This window comes from Pristis pectinata, chromosome 11, assembly GCF_009764475.1.
Source record: "Pristis pectinata isolate sPriPec2 chromosome 11, sPriPec2.1.pri, whole genome shotgun sequence".
NCBI classification, from domain to species: domain Eukaryota; kingdom Metazoa; phylum Chordata; class Chondrichthyes; order Rhinopristiformes; family Pristidae; genus Pristis; species Pristis pectinata.
Genome location: NC_067415.1, coordinates 84,596,910 through 84,614,439, shown reverse-complemented (window position 1 = coordinate 84,614,439; position 17,530 = coordinate 84,596,910). Strand labels below are relative to the sequence as shown.

General features: G+C 47.3%; 1 protein-coding gene across 6 annotated transcripts in view; it reads right to left on the bottom strand.

The window, feature by feature from the left end:
* farp1 (FERM, RhoGEF (ARHGEF) and pleckstrin domain protein 1 (chondrocyte-derived)) overlaps positions 1–17,530 on the bottom strand; it is a 229,001-nt gene that overhangs the window by 105,214 nt on the left and 106,257 nt on the right. For all 6 annotated transcript variants that reach the window (XM_052026779.1, XM_052026780.1, XM_052026781.1 and 3 more), the window contains 3 exons: positions 9,055–9,159; positions 8,359–8,401; positions 4,646–4,724 (listed from right to left, as the gene is read on the bottom strand). In XM_052026779.1, the coding sequence (XP_051882739.1) occupies positions 4,646–4,724; positions 8,359–8,401; positions 9,055–9,159 (227 nt within the window). The remainder of the gene's footprint in view (positions 1–4,645; positions 4,725–8,358; positions 8,402–9,054; positions 9,160–17,530) is intronic.

Here is a 17,530-nt window from a genome sequence, read left to right as displayed (position 1 = left end):
CTTGGATCCCATGCCTCCTTACTTTCTCAATAAGCCTTGCATGGGGTACCTTATCAAATGCCTTGCTGAAATCCATATACACTACACCTACTGCTCTCCCTTCATCGATGTGTTTAGTCACATCCTCAAAAAATTCAATCAGGCTCGTAAGGCAGGACCTGCCCTTGACAAAGCCATGTTGACTATTCCTAATCATATTATACCTCTCCAAATGTTCATAAATCCTGCATCTCAGGATCTTCTCCATCAGCTTACCAACCACTGAGGTAAGACTCACCGGTCTATAATTTCCTGGGCTATCTCTACTCCCTTTCTTGAATAAGGAAACAACATCCGCAACCCTCCAATCTTCTGGAACCTCTCCCGTCTCCATCGATGATGCAAAGGTCATCATCAAAGGCTCCGCAATCTCCTCCCTCGCCTCCCACAGCAGCCTGGGGTACATCCCATCTGGCCCCGGCGACTTATCCAACTTCATGCTTTCCAAAAGTTTCAGCACCTCCTCTTTCCTGATATCTACATGCTCAAGCTTTTCAGCCCGCTGCAAGTCCACACTACAATCCCCCAGGTCCTTTTCCATACTGAATACTGATGTAAAGTATTCATTAAATACCTCGGCTATTTCTTCTGGATCCATACACACTTTCCTACTGCTGCACTTGATAGGCCCTATCCTTTCGCATCTTATCCTCTTGCTCTTCACATACTTGTACAATGCCTTGGGGTTTTCCTTAATCCTGCCCGCCAAGGCCTTCTCATGTCCCCTCCTGGCTCTCCTAATTTCCTCCTTAAGCTCCTTCCTGTTAGCCTTATACTCTTCCAGATCTCTAACATTGCCCAGCTCTCTACCTTTTGTAAGCTTTTCTTTTCCTTTTGACTAGATTTATTATAGCCTTTGTACACCATGGTTCCTGTATCCTCTCGTGACTCCCGTCTCATTGGAACATGCCTATGCAGAACTCCATACAAATATCCCCTGACTATTTGCCACATTTCTTCCGTACTTTTCCCTGAGAACATCTGTTTCCAATTTAATCTTCCAATTTCCTGCCTGAGAGCCTCATAATTCCCTTTACTCCAAGTAAACGCCTTTCTAGTCTGTCTGTTCCTATCTCTCTCCAGTGCTATCATAAAAGAGATAGAATTATGATCACTATCACCAAAATGCTCACCCACTGAGAGGACTGACACCTGACCAGGTTCATTTCCCAATACCAAATCAAGCACGGCCTCTCCTCTTGTAGGCTTATCTACATATTGTGTCAAGAAACCTTCCTGAACACACTTAACAAACTCCACCCCATCCAAACCCCTCACTGTCTGGAGATGCCAATCGATGTTTGGGAAATTGAAATTTCCCATCACAACAACTCTGTTATTATCACAACCTTCTAGGATCTGCTTCCCTATCTGCTCCTCAATATCCCTGTTACTATTGGGCAGCCTATAAAAAAACACCCAGTAAAGTTATTGACCCCTTCCTGTTCCTAACCTCCACCCACAGAGACTCCGTAGACAGTCCCTCCATGACGTCCACCTTTTCTACAGCCATGACACCATCTCTGATCAACAGCGCCACTCCCCCACCTCTTTTGTCTCCCTCCCTGTCCTTTCTGAAACATCTAAAACCCGGCACTTGAAGCAACCATTCCAGTCCCTGAGCCATCCAAGTCTCTGTAATGGCCACCACCTTGTAGCTCCAAGTATTGATCCAAGCTCTAAGCTCATCCGCCTTGTTCACAATACTCCTAGCATTAAAGTAGACATATCTCAAACCGGTCTGAGCACGTCCCTTCTCTATCACCTGCCTGTCCTCCCCCTCGTACCTACTATTAGCTTTCGCTTCTTGAGAGCCAAACACCTCTTCCCCAGTCTCTCCAGTTCGGATCGCACCCTGCAACAAATCTAGTTTAAACTCCCCCCAGTAGCCTTAGCAAACCTCCCCGCCAGGATACTGGTCCCCCTGGGATTCAAGTGCAACCCGTCCTCTTTGTACAGGTCAAAATTTTTGATTTGACTTTTTGATGAGAGACTGCAGTGGGAGAGCCCTTTCACCTTTGGGCATGTATTTCGACTGTTTACCTGACCAATGCTGAACGAGCTGTTTTAGCTCAGAACTGTGTTGTCTGAACCCACGCACTTGTGATGCTGCTGTAGGGGAGGTTTTCACTGTACCTGCACCTCACCGCACCTGTGCACATGGCAATAACCTCCACTTGCAGCCAGCTGCTTTACGGAGGGTGGTCACCGTTATCATACAGGGAAGGTAGCAGACAATTTTCACACAGCAAGATCCCACAAACAGCCACATGCAAGTGGTGAAACATCCTGCTTTTTTTTTTAGTGACCTCGATCGCTCCGAACCTTTGGAAGAACTTTCCAGCGAGTTCCACCCACCCCTCCCCCCTGGGTAGTTTCACTCCCAATTCCACTTTGAAGGAGACTGCTTCCTCCTCCCTTTCGGACCACGAAGATTAGCTCTGCAGAAACCTCTCTCCTCCCCGCTCCTTGTGCTCACTCTGGGTACTGACACTGGAAATCATTTACCCCATTCTATCAGGAACTTCGCAATTTTGAACACTTCTGTTAAATCACCCTTAACCTTGTCCATTGCGAAATGGACAAAACCCTTGATTTATCTAACTTTATGCCGTTATTCTGATGTGTTATGAATGAGCCTTTCATCATCTCTGTCATTCATCCTGTTCCCATGGAAGCTGCAAAATCTGATTGGTGGTCCAATATCTGCCCACCCACTTCCACCAGCCCTTCCCTCTTGCCATTGGTTATCCAATGCATCCATCCTCATGGAAACTCTACTCACATCAGACAGCAAATATGCAACATCACTCAACTGAATAGTTCTTGACTATCAAACAGCTTCCCAAAGACCCCTCCTAAATAAAATCATCACCGACAAAAGAAAATGTCTTCTTTTATTGCCCCTAGGTTTGCAGTTCGAGAGGACTAGAACGTAAAAGCAAGGATGAACTGCTGAGGCTTTATAAGGCTTTGGTCAGACTGCATTTGGGATATTGTGAACAATTTTGGGCCCCGTATCTAAGGAAGGATGTGCTGGCCCCGGAGAGGGTCCAGAGGAGGTTCACAAGAATGATCCCAGGAATGAAAGGCTTAACGTATGAGGAGGGTTTGATGCCTCTTGGCCTGTACTCAATGGAGTTCAGAAGGATGAGGGGGGATCTCATTGAAACCTACCAGATACTGAAAGGCCTGGATAGAGTGGATGTGGGGAGGATGTTTCCATCAGTGGGAGAGTCCAGGATCTGAGGGCACAGCCTCAGAATAAAGGGACGTCCCTTTAGAACTGAGATGAGGAGGAATTTCTTCAGCGAGAGGGCGGTGAATCTGCGGAATTCGTTGCCACAGAGGGCTGTGGAGGCCAAGTCATTGGGTGTATTTAAAGCAGAGATTGATAGGTTCTTGATTGGTAAGGGGGTTAAGGTTTACGGGGAGAAGGCAGGAGAATGGGGTTGACAAAAAGAAAAACCACCCACGATTGAATGGCGGAGCAGACTCGATGGGCCGAATGGCTTAATTCTGCTCCTATATCTTACGGTCTTATAGACATCCTGGAGAATAATCAATAATTCATGGTGTATCCAAGGAAACCATAGTAGATCGGAGGTCTTGTGATCCTAGTGTTTTGTTTGTGGATAAAATATAAACTTTCAATGGAGAAGATAAAGTTTAAAGGGTTGGAATTCTCGGAAGAAAGTGCCGGCTGTAAAAATAATTCCCAGCCAGTTCTCCCTGCCCACAGTGCTCTTCAGTGACAGAGAGGCACCTCAGAGATGTGGCTGCGAAAGGAGGTCATTTAACCACAGGAATTCCTGGAAACATTCCCAGGCATGTCCAAGAAACATTATTAATCAATATTACTTCATGCAAGTTACACAACCCCTCCGAAAGGTCACAAGCCAAAAACTCAGACTGACTAAACAAAAATAGATTTGCTTTTCTCTAACACTTTTCACATCTCTTCTTAGGGCCTCCCATAACACTTGACAGCCAATTGAACACTTGTCAAGGGTAGTCACCTCTGCAACATAGAAGCTAGAACAGCAAATGTGTGCACAGCAAGCTCCCACAAACAGCAATATGTTAACGACCATGTCATGTGTTTTAGGGATACTGATCAAGGACTCGGGACCTCGGGGAGCGCTCTTTGAAGTATCTGTGAGAGCAGACACAGCTTCTATGTAATGTCATACAGCCAGCCAGCAAGGAAACAGGCCCTTCGGCCCATCAAGTCCATGCTGACCTTCAAGGAGCCGTACTGATCCCATTTTATTCTCCCCACATTCCCATCAACAACCACCTGCCCCCCCACCCCAGATTCTCCCACTCAAGAACAAACAAGCAGCAATTCACAGTGTTTACAGGCAGTTCAGCCCATCTAGGTTATCCCACCACTCAATGAGATCATGTCTGATCTTCACAACCTCAAGGAGTCCTTGCCCAATGCAAAAGGGGACTGCACTCCACTGGCCAAAGGCACTACTGCCAATAGGCAGTGTCCCAAGCCCCCTCACACACTGGCACTTCACTTTCCACACTGGCACTGCCCTCTGTGAAGCCACAGAATGGGAGCTCCCAGATCGACAGCAGAAGCGTTGGCACCAACCTCGTCAGTTCTTCTTGGAGCTGTGTGTGATCAGGGGGGAAGAACTTCACAACGAATCTCATCACAACGTGTCTCGGCCCTGGGGAAGAAATAGTAAAGGAAGAATTGCTTTTCCATAGTGCCTTTCTCATCCCTTCCCAAACAACTCAAACCAATTTTTAGCCAAACAGACAAGCATTTTCTGTGTTTACTGTTGGAAAGTAGGAAACAAAGCAGGTAACTGGTCCACAGCAAGCTCCCACTGACAGCATTGTGTGTGTGTCTGTGTGGTGTGTGTGTATGTGTGTGGGGTGTGTGTGTGTGTGTGATGTGTGTGGGGTGTGTGTGTGATGTGTGTGGGGTGTGTGTGTGATGTGTGATGTGTGTGTGTGATGTGTGTGGGGTGTGTGTGTGTGTCTGTGTGATGTGTGTGAGATGTACGTTCATGTATGTCTGTGTGTGTGTGTGATATGTGTGTGTGGTATGTGTATGTGTGCATGTATGTGTGTGTGAGTATGCATGTGTGTGGGTGAGGTGTGCGTATATGCATGTTTCTTTTAAATGCAATGCTTGCTGAGGGAAATATATTGATATGAAGACCCTCCAACTTTCCCTGTTCTTCACTGAGACAGTGACCATTGGATCTTTTACAACAACTTGGGGCCTTGGTTTAATGATTCATTCAGAAGAGGTCACCCCCAACAGTGCAGTGGTCCCTCGGTATTGTCCCGAAACACCAACTGAACCCAGACCTCGTGACTCAGGTGAGAGTAGCTCATCTGATGGCATATCCAAACCAAGGCACCACACATTTCCATACATGGTACACAACGTTAGCTCCTTGCTGGATAACGTCACCTACTGTCTAGTTTAATATGATGCTCGCCAATAAACTGCTCGAGACATGGACAGCGAGACTTGGAACCTGTGGCTTGATCTTCCCAGGATAACAGTGTGGAAAACTTCCAACTGGCATGTCACTATCTGATGTGACTCAGTACCACTGAATGCTTTCTTAATGGAAATTAATGGAAAGGACAATTGCGAACTTGATGTTGTTTATGCTGAGATGATTAAAAGTGGTAACTCACACATCTTCACTACTTGGCAGAATCCTGTGTTAAAACAGTGACTACACTTCACAAATATTTTGTAGACTATAAAATACTTCAGGACATTCTGAAAGAGATGCAGGAGGTGCTATATAAATGTAGGACTTTATTATAATTTGCTCAATTTTATAAAAGGTGATTGCTTTGACAGAGTTTTATGTTCTTTTGGAGCTATCTCTTAAAAGTCTTTTGGAAAGGGTGCAGAAGAGATTTATCAGAACCCAGCAATGATGGAGTGGAGAAGCTGGGTTCTGCTCAGCGCAGAGGAGGTTGGAAGGATATTTGAGAAGTAAGGGTTTTATAAGTGTAACATTGGGTACAGTAGCCCAATGGACCAGTAGCCATGAGACACGGGTTCAACTCCCACCACAGAAGTCAAGGAATTTAAATTCAAGTAATGAGATGTAAGAGTTGGCCTCATTAAAAGTAACCATCAAACTACCACACTGCCGTTCCTTTAACCTTCTCTAAGGAGAGAAAAGTTTTAAAGAGGTGCTCAAAATTATTCTGTCCATTTGAATCATTTGAGGTTGGCCATCTGTGACTTTGGATAGAAATTTTCACAAATCCCAGTACCGGGATGCAGAGAATCTGGGAGGTAAAACAGGAAGGCAGGACGTGAGGATTGAACCACCGGCTCTCTGCTGCCCTTCAGTGGGGGCGGGGGGGGGGGGGGGGGTGGGGGGGGGAGGGGAGATATGCTGTCCAAATACTGTCTGGCCAGACTGACCCCAGACCCACTCATCAGATGCAGTACTGCCTCCCCAGTCCAGAGGCAACTGTGGATGGACAATAAATGCTGGTGTAATCAGTGAGATCCCCATCTCGTGATTGAATAAATGTGAAAAGGGAACCTGTTTACCATTACAGAATGGCTGGTGAACAGTGGGCAGAGATTTATGATAGTTGGAAGAAGATCCAGAGATGAGGAGGTTTATGCAGCAAGATATTGTGATGGATATGGGCCAAATGCAGGCAAATGGAACTAGCTCAAGGCACCCTGGTCAGCATGGGTGAGTCGGGCCGAAGGGCCTGTTTCCATGCTGTATAACTCTACAATCCTGAGCGAAGGCAGATCTGAAAGGAACGTAGTGGGACTAGAAATGTGAATGAAATGGCACAGTGGTAGTGCTGCTGCTTCACAGCTCCAGAGACCCGGGTTCGATCCCGACCTCCAGCGCTGTCTGTGTGGAGTTTGCATGTTCTCCCTGTGACCAAGTGGGTTTCCCCCAGGTGCTCCGGTTTCCTCCCACGTCCCAAAGCTGTGCGGGTCGGTGCGGCTGCTGTAAACTGGCCCTAACGTGTGGGTGAGGGGTAGAATCTGGTGGGGAATGAGGGGAACGCAGGGAGAATAAAATGGGATTATTGTGGGTGGGTGCTTAATGGTTAGCACGTACTCGCAGGCCGAAGGGTCTATCCTGTGTTACAAGACTCCGTGATTCTATGAGGAGAATATTTCCCGGGCTGCGGTGTAAGGGAAGGGATGTGGGACCAACTGGAGAGCTCTTCAAAGAGACAGCACAAGCTCAGTGGGGTGAATGGCCTCTGCCTGGGATGTACTATCGCAGGGCTCTGGAGAGTGCTGAAGAACAGAGAGACCTAAAGGGGCAGGTACGTAGTTCCCTGAAGGCGGCAACACAGGTAGACAGGGTGGTGAAGAAGGCGTTTGGCACGCTGGCCTTCATCAGTCAGGGCATTAAGTACGGGCGTTGGGATGTTAGCTGTACAAGTCATTGGTGAGACCACACTTGGCGCATTGTGCGCAGTTCTGGTCGCCCAGCTATGGGAAAGATGTCATTCAGCTGGAAAGGCTGCAGAAAAGATTCACCAGGATGTTACCGGGACTGGAGGGTTTGAGTTATAAGGAGAGTCTGGATAGGCTGGGGCTGTTTTCCCTGCAGCGAAGGAGGCTGAGGGGTGACCTCATAGAGGTTTATAAAATCATGAGGGGCATAGATAAGCTGGATGATCATGGTCTTTTTCCCAGGGCAGGGGAGTCAAAATCTAATGGGAATGGTTTAAGTCAGAGGGGAAATATTTAAAAGAGACCTGAGGTGCAACTTTTTCAAACAGAGGATGGTGGGTATATGGAACGAGGTAGCTGTAGAGATGGGTACAATGACAATGCTTAAAGGAGATCTAGACAGGACACAGATAGGAAAGGTTTAGAGGGATATGGGCCAAACGTGGGCAAATGGGACTCATTCAGGTGGGCACTTTGGTCGGTGTGGACCAGTTGGGCTGTATAACTATATGACTCTGTTCTGTGTTTATTCAAATCACTGGAGATTGTTTATCCAGGATTTTAAACAGATACTAACACATTCCCCAATCCTGGTTATACATATGAAGTGAATCAGATGTCACGCAGGAAGCCAGAGTTTGATGAAGTGATTTGTAATGACAGGCTTGAAAAATACTCATCAGCCCGACAAATACAAGATGGATTAATACCCAGAAACTGTCCCGTTTCGAATGCCCTTTATCCTCCCGAGAGAGGTGATCTTTTCGGTAGAGTGGGTAAGTTTGATTCTCCCTCAGCCCTGTGACTGAACGTCAGCAGCTCCCAGTTTGAAGAAATGTTCTGGTTCACAAAAGGGACACAAAGTAAACCGTACTCACTTCTGACTTGTTTCACAATTGGTTTCAATAGGTCCAGCCACACCTAGAAGCACAAGAGATTACAATTACTATAATAAGTATTTATAGAGTAATTTAACCAACTCATTTCCTTTCTTCCCCCTCAGTCCTTCCATGGAACACAAAGATCATTGGCAAGGCTAGCACTCACTGCTCATCCTTAACAGCTAGTGTCTCCAGCCACTGCAGTCTGTGTGGAGATTCCTAACTGAAGTTAGGAATGGGTTCCAGATACTGACCCAACACTGATGGAGAAAGGGCAACATATTTTTCCAGTTGGGATAATGTGGAACTTGGTGCCTTTTGCCATGGGAATACCTCACTGCACTTGGCTGCCCAGTCAGATGTTGTTACCTCATCATTGCTGGGCGCCAGGGATCCTGTTGAACTGATACCTCAGCATTGGAAAATGGCATATCCCTACCCAATGGACCATTGGATCAACGTCAATGATGAGTTGCGTTACTTCAAATTCTGGATATGTGTAGCAATAAAAATGACACCACATCTAAACAATTAAAGCAAACATTTGAATATTCAACTAAAGCAGCAAAATGGAATGGGATTGCCCTCCAGACATCGTAATTAGTGGGAGCCTTGTTCTTAAATGAGGTCCATTTAGCATTATTCAACGGAGACAGGACAGACAGAGCATTGTACGGACATACTTTCACATACCATAACCTTGTGATGGTCCAAGAACTCCAGTGCAAAGTAATCACTTTCAATGAGGTTAAGATTGTGGCAAATCAAATCCAGCAAATGCTTCCCAGAGGCTTTAAGCTGTAACGAATAATAAATCAATTGTCAAGTAGTGTGTGCGTTGTTATTCTGCATTGCAAGATTTATTCAGCAGTGAGCAATAGACTTTTTTAAAAAATCTGAAATTCATGCGGCACAGCCAATACTTATCCCCCTTCCTACATCACTAGAATCAACTCTCTGGCCGTTGTCACATTTTACATCCACCTTAGGGAACAGGAGGGATGAAGGCTGAAGTCTGAAGACTCCTTTGAAAGTTGCCGCCTCTGGTTCCCTGGAAGTGACGTCACAGGTAGACAGGGTGGTGAAGAAGGCGTTTGGCACGCTGGCCTTCATCAGTCAGGGCACTGAGTACAGAAGTTGGGATGTTATATTGCAATTGTACAAGATGTCGGTGAGGCCATATTTGGAGTACTGTGTTCAGTTTTGGTCACCCTGCTATAAGAAAGATGCCATTAAGCTGGAAAGAGTGCAGAAAAGATTTACGGGGATGTTGCCAGGACTCGAGGGACTAAGTTACAGAGAGAGGTTGAGTAGGCTTGGACTTTTTTCATAGGAGCGTAGGAGACCGAGCTTTCACCTTATAGAGGTGTATAAAATGATGAGGGGCATAGACAGGGTGAATGCACTCAGTCTTTTCCTCCATGATTGGGGAATCAAGAACTAGAGGACACAGGTTTAAGGTGAGAGGGGAGAGATTTAAAAGGAACTTGAGGGACAACCTTTTCACCTAGAGGGTGGTCTGTAAATGGAACGAGCTGCCGGAGGAAGTGATTTAGGCAGGTACAATAACAACATTTGAGACACTTGGATAGGACAGGTTTAGAGGGATATGGGCCAAATGGGATTAGTTTAAATGGGAATCTTGGTCAGCATACGCCAGTTGGGCCGAAGGGCCTGTTTCTATGCTGTATGACCCTACGACTGACAGTTCAGCACTCCTTCTGCACTGTGAGAGCAGCAGTCGAGATTGTGGAGCTCGTGCGTCTAGGGTTGGTCTTAAACCTGTGATTGCCCTGCCCACGGAGTGACGGTCGATACTGCTGAGAGTTCATTTTCTCTGCCTTGTGGATTCTGTGCTGCCAATTTCATGGGAATCCAATTATAAGTGAGATACAGTGCTGAGAAAGCAGCCTCATGGGAACAGAACCATACCTAATTAAACAGAGTGGATGTCAATGACAAGATAACTTCATTAGGTCAGGAGCAGAAGAGGAGTTAAATTGTCTGCAAGGTTATTTACACACTTGACAAGGTAGATGCATAAACCTAATATTTGAAACTGTCCATGTCCAGGGCTGTTTAAATATTTGGAAAGTGGACAATTTACTGAGGGAACACATGTGAAATGTTGGCGTCAGTTGAGCACACTGAAATTGTTCTTTGTCATATCTCGATGTCAGGACACTTTTAAAAACACCTTGGCACTCCTTACCCTGCAAAAAAATCAAGGGCTCCTCTATATCTCAACAGTGCAGACTGAGCCACAAAGAACAGCTAGGTCTACGCCAACTGATGGCCATAACCTCACTGAGGTATCTGTACTCCTCCAACCCTGGCCTCTTGCTTATCCACAGATGAACTCGCTCTCCCACTGGTGGCCGTGCCTTGAGCTACCAGGGCCCTGAGCTCTGGGATTCCCTCCTTAAACTTCTCTGCCTCTCTCACGTTCTTTAAAACCAACTTCCCTCACCAAGTTTTCAGTCCTGACAGCTCCCCGTATGGCACAGAGTTCTAGAATATTCTTGAGAGGTTTTATACCCCTCCCTATCTCTGTAACCCCCACCGGCCCCTGAACCCCTCCCTATCTCTGTGACCCTCTGTTGCCCCTACACCCCTCCCTGTCTGTGTAACCCCCTCCGGCCCCTACACCGCTCCCTATCTCTGTAACCCCCTCCGGCCCCTACACCCCCCCGTCTCCGTAACCCCCTCCAGCCCTTACACCCCTCCCTATCTCTGTAACCCCCTCCGGCCCCTACACCCCCCCGTCTCCGTAACCCCCTCCAGCCCCTACACCCCTCCCTATCTGTGTAACCCCCCTCCGGCCCCTACACCCCACCGTCTCTGCAACCCCCTTCGGCCCCTACACCCCTCCCTATCTCAGTGACTCCCTCCGGCCCCTATGCCCCTCCCTATCTCTGTAACTCCATCCAGCCCCTACACCCCTCCCTGTCTCTGTGACCCCCTGTGGCCCCTACACCCCTCCCTATCTCAGTGACCCCCTCCCACCCTTACACCCCTCCCTGTTTCTGTGACCCACTCAGCTAAACAACTGGTGTGGGGAACAAAGGAGTAGGAGCTTGAATCAGTTCCCCTTGCATTCTGGTAGCACCACCCTCGTCCATTTCAGGATATACCAATGTGCTTTAAGGGAGTCAGCAATACAGCATGGCAGGAGGCCATTCGAACCTCCCAGTCCCCACCGGTGTACGTAAATGCAATCCTGCAATCCAGCTAATCCCACTATTTTAGCCTTGCCAGAGTCTGCAAGCCCCTCCCTTGCACATACCTATCCAGCTCCCTTTTGAATGTTACATTAGAATCTTCCTCCACTAAATCCCAGGGGGTCACGGAGATAAGGAGAGCTGGAGAGGGTACAGAGTTACAGAGGGGTGTGAGGGCTGGAGAGGGTTATAGAGATAGGGAGAGGTGCAGGGGCCAGAGGGGGTCACAGAGATAGGGAGGGGTGTAAGAGCCAGAGGGGGTTTCAGAGACAGCAAGTGGTGTAGGGGCTGGAGGGAGTTACAGAGAGGGATGGTAGGGTCTGGAGGGAGCGTTATGGAGGGAGAAGGCCACGGAGGAACATGAACTAGGAGCTGATGTGAAGTCAGTGAGCTCAGCAGGGAGATGGGGTAACGGGCTCTGGTGTGAGAAGGATACGGCAGCAGGGATTTGGGTGAGATTGACATGGGAGAGTGCTGGGATACCAAAGGCCAGGTTCCCATGTGGGGCCCATATGATCACTGGGGAAAGGACCAGTAAAGACTCGAATCTGACTGGAGGGTCTTCACGACCTCAGGACTGTGGAATGTGCCCTGTAATCCAGTGAAGGCACACTATCCGATAGAAGCAGCTGCCAAAACCAGTCCCCCAGCGAACAGGCACAACCTCGCAGATGTCAGACAAACCCTCTGTGCAACGGTCAGACACTCCCACTTGCACACTAACCAAGCTCAGAGAGTTCACTCCAGTTACAATGTACTGTAGCCGTTCCATTCCAACCAAGAGAAGGCTGTTTTCAGTCTCACCGACATCAGCACTGGGAAAGGATGGTGTCAAACCTTTCCCAGTCTGACAAAAGGTGTTCAACCTGAAACATTGACTGTTTCTTTCCCCACAGATGCTGCCTGACCTGACGAGCGTTCCCACCATTTTATTTTTTTGGGATTTTTAATATCTGCAGTTCTTTTCTCCTTTTCGAGCTGAGAGCTGGCCGGTCTATGGATCATTATTAGTTAACGTTTGTGACAACTATCCAAAGGTTTGGTAAAAATTCAGAGTTAAACAACACAAGTTGAATATAGGTACAGAAGCCTGAAGTTCCACACAACAGGTTTAAGAGCAGCTACTTCCCTTCAACCATTCGGTTCTTGAACCAACCAGCACAACCCTAATCACTGCCTCAGTATAACAACGTTATGACCACTTTGACGACTTTGCAGTACAATGGACTTTTTTTGTTCTAACTGTGCTCTTTCTTGTATAAATTATATTTTTCTTTTGAATGCTGTGTCCCTAATGCTCTGTGCCTGTGATGCTGCTACAAGTAAGTTTTTCATTGCACCTGTGCACACATGGACTTCTGCGTATGACAATAAACTCGACTTGACTTTGACAGTTGCAATCAATCTTCTGCTCCTGTCCGCGGCCTCGGTCTCAGCTGTCAGCACCTGCCTGCTTACAACAAACATCCTGCGCTCACAATCTCCTGTAACGCCTTCATGGACCCTCTACCCTCTCAAGCAACCCCTTTATCATTCAATTCTGGAGAACTCTAGGGTCCATCATCAACAATCAAAATCAAACAACAGGCAAAGTTGTGCATGAACATTACAATTGCCAAGTGATAACAGAACTATTAACTCTTTAGAGTCATAGCGTTAAACAGCACGGAAGCAAGCCCAACTCGTCCACGCTGACCAAGGTGCCCACCTGAGTGACTCCCATTTGCCTGAGTCTGGCCCACATCCCTCTAAACCTTTCCTATCCATGTACCTGTCCAAGTGTCTTTTATATGTCGTAACTGTACCCGCCTCTACCACTTCCTCTGGCAGCTCGTTCCACATACCCACCACCCTCTGTGTGAAAAACTTGCCCCTCAGGTCCTCTTTAAATCTTTCCCCTCTCACCTTGAACCTGTGCCCTCTAGTTTTAGACTCCCCTACCCTGGGGAAAAGACTACAACAGTCTGCTCTATCTGTGCCCCTCATGATTTTATACAAGGCCACCCCTCACCCTGCTTCGCTGCAGGGGAAAGTTTTCCTGAACTATCCCCCGAAAGCTGGTGATGGAGCTCCCCTCGAGAAAGTGGTCGTGAGCCACCTACTTAACGACTACAGTCCTTCTGGTGAGATGGTTCGACAGTGCTGCGGGCCAGATGCCGGTGTTGGATCCGGTTCTTTTCGAATCCACGGGTTCTTTCAGGAGTCCAGGAATGCATTGAAAACAACCTGGTGCTTCACAAAGTTTTATTGGAAAAGTTTAAAACAAAGAAACAGTCACAGAGCACATTGGCCCTAGCTTTACTACTGGTAGATGAGCCGAGACAAAAGGAACTAAAAATGAGCTGGGGCCAGTGGGAGGGCAGAGAGCAAGAGAGAGATTAACAAAAAAATGAGACCTTTTATACCTGAGATAAGAGGTACTCCTTAGCTAACAATAGTCCAATCAGGAAACCTATTAGATACCTGTGGCAAAGCCAACCAATGGGAAAACACGTGTTCACCTGATGGATGAACCAATAAGCTAGGAAGTGGCTGTTCCTTGTGCAGCCACTTGAGGTGCATTAAACACTATACATGTTAAAATACTACTTGAAACAGTCGAATCCAACACTGGTAACGGTGATGTGTTTCCAGCTCCTTAAAAGCAAGAGAAGACGAGAATGATGGGGAGGGAGAGGAAGGTATTTGCATTCACGTGGCACCTGCAATGTCCCAAGCACAATAGTGCTAATGGAGGCAAGTCAGCCTCCAATTTGCAAGCAGCAAGTCCTCACAAACTTGTGAGGTGAAAACAATCAGATAACCAGCCACCAAGGAATCCAAATCCAACTGGTACTTCACCCAACGAGTGGTGAAAATGTGGGGCTCACTCCCACAGGGAGGCATATGATATTGATGCAGTCAGCAGGACTTACGGAGCTGTACACCACAGAAACAGGTCCTTCAGCCCACCACGTCCATGCCGACTCTTTTGCCCACCTGTACTAATCCCATTTGCCTGCATTGGGATGGCTTCCCTCTATGCCTTGCCTATTCAAGTATCTAAGTGCTCTTAAAAGCAGTGATTATATCTGATTCCACCACGTTCTCTGGCAGCCAGTTCCACATACAGGCACGTGTAAAGAAAACGTACCCCTCAGATCCCCTGTAAAACTCCTCCCCCTCCCCTTAAACCTGTGCCCCCTCACTTTTGATACCTGAATGCGGAGAAGGGAAGAGGGAAACAGAGGGCCGCGCTGATAAATGAGAAAGGCAGGGGTTGGCTTGAGTGGAGCCCCAATGCTAGTATGGACTGACAGGCACGAAAGGTCTGGCTCTGAGCTGCGGACCTGAGGTAATTTGTTTCCTTTTATTGCTGGTCGGCAGGTAAACGTTGTCCATTCCACCGGGGAGATCTTCCTTGTTCTTCTTCAAATTAGTGCCGTGGTACCTTTAAAAGAAAGGGCAACCGGAACCGAGCTTAACGTCACCTCTAACAGTGCAGCACTCCCTCATTACTGCACTGAGGGTGTCGGCTCACGCCTCTGGGGTGGGATTTGAACCCACAACCTTCAGGAACAAGAACGTGTCCCACTGAGCCATAACTGAAGGAGGACTCCAGAGACTGAGGCAAGCACTAAAGAGCACTCAAGGGTTCCAGAGTGGTCTAGCATCTGCAGGGATTGAGAGGAGAATCATAGGGTTGTTATGACACAAAAGGAGGCCATTCAACCCATCAAAGTTATGCCAGTTCCAGTGGAACTAACTAGTCAGCAAAAAAAGAGCAAGGGAGAACATAGGAGTTAATTAACCTCTTCCCAATACTAAAGGACTGAGCCAGTGATCTTGGACTTTCATTTGGCTTGGCTTTGCCTCTTGCCTCGAACTGCAGCAACGCTGTAACCAGTGCGTTACAGGAGGGACACGAGAGAAGCAAAGCTATCGACAGAGGGTGATCTGCAGAACATTACACATTGGATATGAGACACGTGGAACTGAGAAGAGTAGCAAAGGAAAGGAATTGAGATTTTTCTCTTTATAAAGAAAAGCCAGGCCACACTTGGAGTATTATGACCATAAGATATAGGAACCGAATTAGGCCATTGGGTCTGCTCCACCATTCAGTGATGGACAATTTTTTTTCTTTCAACCTCATCCCCGTACACGAATTGTTTGTAGTTCTAGTCACAACACTACAGGAAGGACGTGATTAAGCTGGAGAGGGTGCGGAAAAGATTCACAAGGATGTTGCTTGGACTGGTGGGTTGAATAGGCTGGAGCTGTTTTCCCTGGAACAGCGGAGACTGAGGGGTGACCTTATAGAGATTTATAAAATCATGAGGGGCAGAGATAGGGCAGACAGTCATGGTCTTCTTCTCAGGGTAGGGGAGTCTAAAACTAGAGGGCATAGGTTTAAGGTGAGAGGGAAACTGAGGGGCAACTTTTTCACAGGTGGGTAAATGGAACGAGCTGCCACAGGAAGTGGGAGAGGCGGGTACAATTACAACATTTAAAAGACATTTAGACAGGTCCATGGATAGGAAAGGTTTGGAGGGATATGGGCCAAATGCAGACAAATGGGACTATCTCAGATGGGCATCTTGGTCGGCATGGACCAGTTGGACCAAAAGGCCTGTTCTGTGCTGTATAACTCTATGACTATAAAAGCACAGCAATCTGTAATTCACTGTCTGAAAGGGCAGTGGAAGCAGATTCGACAAGAACTCTCAAAAGGGCATTGGATACCAGAAGATATTTGCAGGGAAGAACAGACGGGTTGGAACTAACTGGAGAGCCTTTCTGAAGGGCCAGAACAACCATGATGGTTCAAGAGGCCTCCTTACTATACAATCCTACCATGCCTATGCTTCTATACATCTGGTGTTGCCCTTTCTGATGCTGGATGTTCTGGCAGCGACTCTGTTCTTTAGATAAAAATCCAGTCACCATTCTGCCTGAGGGCAGGAACTGGAGTTTGCTGCCTGGAAATGGGAGGATTATAGATCAACATAGTCAAAACAGGAGACAGAAACAGGACTCAGAGACCAGCAGGTGCTATCTGAGGGCAACTCAAACTGCTTTACAGCTCTCAAAGCTGAGGAGTGAACATCACCAATAGCCTGTCCTAGTCCAACCACGTAGACGCCATGGCCAAGAAAGTTCACTAGTGCCTCTACTTCCTCAGGAGGCTAAAGAAATTCAGCGTGTCCCCTTTGACACACCAACTTTTATCGATGCACCATAGAAAGCATCCTATCTGGATGCATCACAGCTTGGTATGGCAACTATCCTGCCCAGGACCGCAAGAAACTGCAGAGAGTTGTGGACACAGCTCAGCACATCACGGAAACCTGCCTCCCCTCCATGGACTCTGTCTACACTTCTCACTGCCTCGGTAAAGCAGCCAGCATAATCAAAGACCCCACCCACCCAGTCATTCTCTCTTCTCCCATCGGGCAGAAGATACAAAAGCCTAAAAGCACGTACCACCAGACTCAAGAACAGCTTCTACCCTGCTGTTAGAAGACTATTGAATGGTCCCCTAGTATGATTAGATGGACTCTTGACCTCACGATCTACCTCGTTATGGCCTTGCACTTTATTGTCTGCCTGCACTGCACTTTCTCTGTAACTGGAACACGTTATTCTACATTCTGTTATTGTTTTCCCTTGTACTACCTCAATGCACTGATGTGATGAAATGATCTGTATGGATGGCATGCAAAACAAAGTTTTTCACTGTACCTCGGTACTTGTGACAATAACAAACCAATTTACCAATTAAATAATAACCAAAATCATCCAACCAACTTGCAAGATCAGCATCAGACCTATCATTCACACCTCCCAACTGCCCAGTCTACAAGGGGCAGGTCAGGAGTGTGATGTGACATCCTCTACTTGCCTGGAGAGGCTTGACAACATCCAAGACAGCTGGTTCCAACACCTTGAACATTCACTCTCTCCAC